The sequence below is a fragment of the Argentina silus genome, assembly GCF_951799395.1.
Source record: "Argentina silus genome assembly, chromosome: 10".
NCBI lineage: Eukaryota > Metazoa > Chordata > Actinopteri > Argentiniformes > Argentinidae > Argentina > Argentina silus.
The window spans coordinates 15355239-15362738 of NC_139664.1; the positions used below are offsets into that span (position 1 = coordinate 15355239).

Genomic DNA, 7500 nt, shown 5'->3' on the forward strand with positions numbered 1-7500 from the left:
GTGAAAGGAAAATAAGGAATGTACTCGCTTACTCATTCTGTGCATATTTACATTTACGATTTTAATTAGCGAGCCTCTTGAAAATGGATAATTTAACTGGGTGACATACTATACCCCCCAAAACTTGAAAGATTGAATTTCATGGCTGTGGTTTCCCCTTACAAACACACACACACACACACACACACACACACACACACACACACACACACACACACACACACACACACATGTGCGCTTCTTGCACGCTATGTCTCTTCTCTCCTCCTGGCTAGCCCCTCCCGTGTGCCTTGTTAAACTGGGCGTAACGTTGTAAATAGAAATCAATCTCTGCATTCTTAAACTTGGACCTTTTGTCCCCGAGTTCGCTTCCTGTTGACCGCTACTGAGCCGGAGGGGTCAATGACCTAAGGAACACACTCCAGTCCACACACACACACTCACATGAGCCAGATATACGGCCAGAGACCAGAGACGGGAGTCCAGAGCCAGTCCCAGCCAGGAGGGAGGCCTGACTGCCTGCCTTCTCACAGTGGAAACTGCCTGCAGGAGGCCCCATTCTTTCTTGCCAGGGATCTGTCTAGCTCTTCTCTCTCTACCTCGTTGCAGTGTTGTTGCAGTGTGTTTAAGGTGTCTTTGATTGACAGGCATTGAGGTGGATAAGAATGTGTCACTCTAGCTAGCTAGGGTCTTTGGTAGGAGTGAGGACATTGCGTCTCTCTCTCTCTCTCTCTGTTTCTCTCTCTCCCTCTCTCTCTCTCTCTCTCTCTCTCTCTCTCTCTCTCTCTCTCTCTCTCTCTCTCTCTCTCTCTCTCTCTCTCTCTCTCTCTCCTTCTCCTGTAGAGCCACATGAAACATCTGCCCAGCCACTGTGGTGTGGAGGGTGTCAGGAACATCTGCACAAACTCTCTCTCTCTCTCTCTCACACACACACACATACACACACACACACACACACACACACACACATACACACACACACATACGATACACATCTGCACATGCTCATTCTAGCATGTAGTAGAACCTAGGAAGTGATGAGGACAGCCTAAGCAAGTGAGCAGACTCTCCTGAATGAACTATGTTGATTCAGAAAGATCCCCACTGACTAACATCTGTACCGTATATGAGTTTACATCACCTGTTAGAGAAGTTATTTAGATGCTGTAGGTAATGTACAGTACAGTATATGTAGGCTCTGAGTTGCATTTGAAGCATTAGCTGGATCTATTCCGACCGTACGATAGAACCATGCTGTTTTGACTAGGATTGCAAAATTCTAGGTTGAAAATTCCCATGGGAATTAACAGGAATTGATGGGAATTTGGGGAATTTATGAGAAATTGGAGTTCTTTTGCGCACTGATTGTATTTGTCTTTGACCTTTTTATTATACTCTTCTATTACAAATGAAAACAGTCTTTAAACTTGACATTTTGATCTGTAATTGAGTAAGATTGTAACATGAGGTTTGAAGTAACATTCACCTTGTACAAAATTTGACTGTAAAATTTCAGATTATCCATTCAAAAAAAGAAAATAAGACAAAGTAGTAATTAGCCTGTGGACACTTCTGGTGCAAGATGAAGGCCAAATGACCAATAACATCATTTTCACATTGAATGTCTATGGTTCTATCCCTTCATCATGCATTAGTTTAAAATGATTTTCCCAGGAGCTTTGACGGCCAACCTTGTTTCTATTTCTCTCATTCGCTCTCAGCAGTCCCACATGTGCTGTCACCTTGGTTTACACAGCTTCAATCCCTAAGCTTTTAGTTAAATCATCGGTGAGTTATTTCTTTAACTTTTTTTCAACATGACGGAGCAGGTGTGGACAGCTGAAGCGTTTTTTCTCTCCCTCGCTTGCTTGTCTATGGTTTGAATGCAGACCTGGAGAGTTGGAGAGATGGCAGTGTTTCCACTCAAACTTGCTGCAAGGAAGTAATTCTCCAAATAGCCTATTTCATATGATTTCCAACAATTGAAAACACAACATTATAGTATGTGCCTCCATGTGCTTTTGTAATAGGGGAAAATTCCCCAGGCTCATGTTTCCATGAAAAGTTTCCGGAAAGTTTCCTGAAATTTATGGGAAACTTTCTGCTACTTTTTTGCCACCCTAGTTATGACATGTACCAGGATGGTACTGCAGCTGCGGTCTGATAGTCTGCTGTGTGGTCTTTGATGTGGTTTACTTGGACTCCTGCGAAGTTCTGTGGAGGTCCCACGAGATGGCCCAGAACACACACACAGACCCTCTGTGCCTGAAATGAAAAATGTGTCCTAACAGCAGAGAGACGTTCAGTTCCCTCACAGAGGGCATGGGAATGAATGTGCATCCGTTGCTCTGTCCCGACTGTCCATCAGTCTGTCTGTGTCAGTGTCAGTGTCAGTGTCAGTGTCAGTGTCTGTGTCTGTGTCTGTGTCTGTGTCTGCCGTCCCCTCCTGCAGTAAAACACCAGGAACTAGAATCTCTAAAAAGAGACTGAACAAAGGAAGCACATGAAAATAAGTGAATCTCCTGTGGAAACGCAGAGAGCCGCCTCAGCCTCCCTCCTGTCCTGTTACACAGGAAATTGTTGACAGCCATAAACAGTGAACAAAATGGCTGCTTCCTCTCCCTTCCCACACACAGTGCTAACTGGAATTAGTGGTGCTGACACTCAGGGTCGTAACCAGGGTACTTTCTTTTTTTTACTGAGGTCTTATGAATCCTTCCCTAGGAGATTTTTTTCCCCAGCTCAACAGCTAGAAACTGCATTTTGGCGCACTGAAGTACATATTTTTTGGCAACCTTGCTCATGCAATTCAGTCATATCTTATGAATAATTTAATAGATTTGATCAGAATTCATTAATCTTATTTTTTGTGGTCCTTGAGCGGCTCTCTCCCTCTCTGTCTTCCCACTCCCAGTGCTCCTATTTGCACACGCACGGTACTCCCTCCACAATATCTTGCACGTCCATGCACTTCATGTCTCCCTCACAAATCCACCGGAAGGCTACTACATCCAAGGGGAGAAGCTAAAATAGTCTACCAAAACATAATAACGAAACTATGCTTAAAACCCTGAAATAAAGGCTATTACAGTATATCATTACTGGCAAGGAAATGTTGAAGTGGAGACAGTGCCAATCTGATAGTGTGACATCGCTGGCTGCTGTAGCCGACCTTGTTGATACAAAGTTGAGCTATTTGCGGGCAGGTGAAAGCACAAGACAGAGAGAGCTAGAGAGAGCAAAAAATGTGCTCATTAACACCAAAAGCAAATTGCAGAATTGGCAATTATTCATCACAAACTCACCCAGTTCATCACCTCGGCGTCCTCTATCTGTGGGAGTTACAGCCTTACGGACACTTGTCCTCACACCTGAGGATGTCGGTGCTGGATGTTCATTGTCGGTGTAAATCAGTCTAATCAGAATGTTCCTCGAGTGTGTTGGTCTCTCTGATATCATCCGTATATGTCTCCTCTATACGTCTCCTCCTATTTTTGTCTGAAGGTCCTATGGTTTAGTTTCGAGGGAGCATAGCCATACTACACTTTGTGCAGTGAACATTTCTTTTCTTTTTTTTTCTAAACTAATTTGTTTTTTTTGTTTTTTTTAAATATGTTTTTAGGACATTTCTGCTTTGTTGGGATAGAGACAGTAGAGGTTGACAGGAAGGATGGGTGAGAGAGAGGAGGGATGACATGCAAGATAGGTCGAGGGTCGGAATTGAACCAGGAACCTTGCGATTATGTGGTATGCGCATTAGTGTGCTACGCCACTAAGCGCCCCCCCCCCCAACAGTGAACATTTCTGAGCGAACCATGCTCTTGAGCAAAGGCACATTTATTTATCACCTGAATGTGTTTATGATCGATTGGGATGTTAATGTAATATGTTCTGTGTGTCCTTGTGTGTCGCAGGCTATGGCTTTGTGGATTTCGACAGCCCTGCAGCGGCCCAGAAAGCTGTTGCCTCCCTAAAGGCCAGTGGAGTCCAGGCACAGATGGCCAAGGTAAGATCTGCCTCCAGTTTCAGTCTGAGCCCAGACCAGCGCCACCTGCTGGTTGATCATGACAGCGCACATCTGAGCGAGGAGACCGCTGGGAAACAGCATCAGAACAAAAAAGTCACCCTCAGTACTTATCCTCCTCAAGTCTAAAATAGAAAGAGGGACATGACATTGACTAAGATGGCTATGCTCATGAAGGTGGTGCTTGTGATGATGATGATGATGATGATGATGATGGGGATGATGATGGTGATGGTGATGATGATGATGTTGATGAGGAGGATTATGGTCTGTAGAACTAGTCTAGTGTTAATTTGCTAGTCAGCAAGTGGATTTCATCCCTCTCTGAATGTGATGAGTTGGGCTATGGTAGAACACGTTAATTAATTCTGTCAAAGATTAGCGAGATTGATGGAGATGGTGATTAAGGCGGCCGAGGTCCAGGTGCAGTGGAAGGCTCTATTTCCCCTCATACACACACAAGCATACGCACATACATATTGAAATGCATAAAATCTATTTAAATGCATGCTTGTCCTTGCTCTCAGGTTTTCATGAGCCAAACGCCTACGCCTTGCCCACCTCTTTACTCAGACCAGACAGGTCACTCCGCAGAGGCTCTCTGTGTGTGTGTGTGTGTGTGTGTGTGTGTGTGTGTGTGTGTGTGTGTGTGTGTGTGTGTGTGTGTGTGTGGTGTGCATGTCTGTGTGTGTGTGTGTGTGTGTATGCGTGTTTGCGTGTGGAATATGCCTATATGTGTGTGTGCGTGTGTGCGTGCGTGCGGTCTTGCGTGCGTACGTGCGTGTGTGCGTGCTTACACACATGCAAATTGACTATGGAAAACTGCTGCTCCAGCCCAGTGTTACGATGTGTATGAGACTGAATAGTCTGGCAGGCTCTCAGAACCACTACCATTGTATTGCCCTATACATCTTTTTAGCAATGCGAGAAAGTGCAATTAAAAGAACCTAGTCTGCAGGCGCTCGGCCCATTGAATTAAACACCAGAGTAAGTGAACAGCCCTGTCCTCCAGTTCCATTAAACCACTTTTCATTAGAGTTACATCTTTTATTTTCCCGGTCGCTGTGAGGCCGTTCAAGAGCGGTATGTTTGGTTGTGTCGTTGTCATGTGGAAGAAGAAGAAAAAGAAGAAGAAGAAGAAGAAGAAGAAGAAGAAGAAGAAGAAGAAGAAGAAGAAGAAGAAGAAGAAGAAGAAGAAGAAAAAGTAGTCTCCTCCTCACTCAACTGTACAGTATATCACCTGGGGATAACAGGGGGTCAGGGAGTCAGGACCAGTTACAATTACACACAGAGAAAGATGGGGGGGGGGGGGGGGGGCAGGGGAGGAGAGAGAGGGAGAGATAGGAGGGGGGAATAGAGTGATAGAGATAGTGTAGATGGAAGTAGTAAAAGAGAAGCAGAGGGCAACAAAGGGATAATTGAAGGGGCAAGACAAAGACAGACCATTAAAGTTAAGCCCCTTACCCTGAGTGACCCCAGTTGCGAAATGCTGCCAAGATTATAGCAAAGCCCTGCAGCGCTCTATGCCCAAACAGATCAATAAATAACAGTGCAATTAAATATTTAACTTCTCAACACTATCGTCACCGTCATGTGACTAAGAATAGATTATTAGCAGGTCGTGTGAAAATAGAGATGGTAAACATAGCTTTAGCACAGACCAATCTCCTTGTCAGAAATGCGGCTGGACATTGATTGGACGGTAAGAGCACCTCTCTCTCGGCTCCGGCTGCTATTTCCTCCTCAACTTCAGTCTGAATTACAAGGTGGCAACCTTTGATTACACAGCCTGTGTCTGAGAGCAGGGGCTATTGGGCTGATAACTTAGGATAGCTACAGTGCTTTAGGTTTTTTTGTGTGTGTGTGTGTGTGTGTGCGTGTGAGTGTGTGTGCGTGTCTGTGTGCGCATGTGTGTGCGTGTGAGTGTGTGTGCGTACGTGCGTGCTTGCGTGCGTGCGTGTGTGTGCGTGCGTGCATGTGCGTGAGTGCGTGTGTGTGTGTGTGTGTGTGTGTGTGTGTGCGTGAGTGCGTGTGTGTGTGTGTGTGTGGCTCATTAGTGTGTCACTCTGTTTGTCTGTCTCTAGTCTTCTTCAGCAGATCTCACACACCCTGCAGGGGTATCACCACCTCTGTTAGATCCCTGCCATGTCTGTGGGGAAACTGCCTATAGGTGTGAATACATACGGGTCTGGTGGAGAGAATTTGTTTTCATCAGTGTTTGGATCAATACGTTTCTTAAAGGTCCAGTATGTAACATTCAAGATTTCTAAAAGCTTCCTAATGGTTGTAATGACTGTGTTTAATCAGGGAATGAGATCCCTTGAAAGAAATATTTCGTTGACGAACGCTGTTTGCTCTGGAAAGTGTCCTACTTGACACTCGGTTTGTATATAAATATGTTGTTACTCTCATTGGTGTAGACTCACCAATTTTCGCCTTTCTGTGTCTAGTGGCTGCCTCTTCAAATTGTACAACAGCTAATGTCCGACACTGCAAGTCCATTTCGGGGGGTTATATTATTATAAGGCAGGATGTTGTTGTTTGGAACTTCTAATTGAATTTCGCCACGATGGTCAAAGGTGGCAGATTTCCGATAAATGTACGCCCTTTTAATAGTACGTTTATATGTAGCCTTGATTGTATGTATAAGTTCAATTAACTCTGTGTGTGTGTGTGTGTGTGTGTGTGTGTGTGTGTGTGTGTGTGTGTGTGTGTGTGTGTGTGTGTGCGTGCAAGCATATGCATGCGTGTGCATGCGTGTGCGTATGCGTGTGCGTGTGCGTGTGTGTGTGTGTGTGTGTGTGTGTGTGTGTGTGTGCTACTCTCTTTAACACCGGCAGCATGGTGTGCTGTGCCACAGATGATGGAGATGGGGTGGGAGTGATCCTCTCAGACTAGACTGAGTGTGTGTGTGTGTGTGTGTGTGTGTGTGTGTGTGTGTGTGTGTGTGTGTGTGTGTGTGTGCGCTCTCCTGTTGTGACACTGCCGCGTCTCTCTACAAGGTCACCCTCAGTACTTCTCCTCATAACTGCCAAAGCGTGACTCACACCAGCAAACACCAACAAAGTGAGTCAGCCTCCCAGTGATACCCCCCCCCCCCCCCCCCCCACCCCACCCCAACCCCCCCCCCCCCCCCCCTCCCACTCCTCCCCTCTACCTTCAACAAAAGGTGACTTTGTGTGTCTCGTCGACGCCGGAGAGCTGGTCTCAATCCTCTCTTCCCTCTCTTCCCAAACTAAGAGATTGGGAGATAACTCATTTTCTTCGCGTCGAAAGTGATTGTTTTCGTCAAGTCAGTGTTTTCGGGTTCAAGTCGAATTGAATCGCTGTGTCTGTGTTTCTTCAGCAGAAGACTCTCTCCATCCCCCAGGTTTAGTCTGTTGGCAGTACAACATTTGTCTAGAATACTAAAGATAATCTCCATGACCCCCTGACCTCCACAGTACTCATTAGGTCTCTTATGCATGAGTGGGTAT

At 45.5% G+C, this 7500-nt stretch overlaps 1 protein-coding gene across 1 annotated transcript in view; it reads left to right on the forward strand.

The window, feature by feature from the left end:
* The window catches only part of rbms3 (RNA binding motif, single stranded interacting protein), an 89304-nt gene that overhangs the window by 34094 nt on the left and 47710 nt on the right, over nucleotides 1-7500 (forward strand). Inside the window, 1 exon segment of the mRNA XM_083679148.1 lies at nucleotides 3915-4006. Coding sequence (XP_083535274.1) covers nucleotides 3915-4006 — 92 coding nt within the window.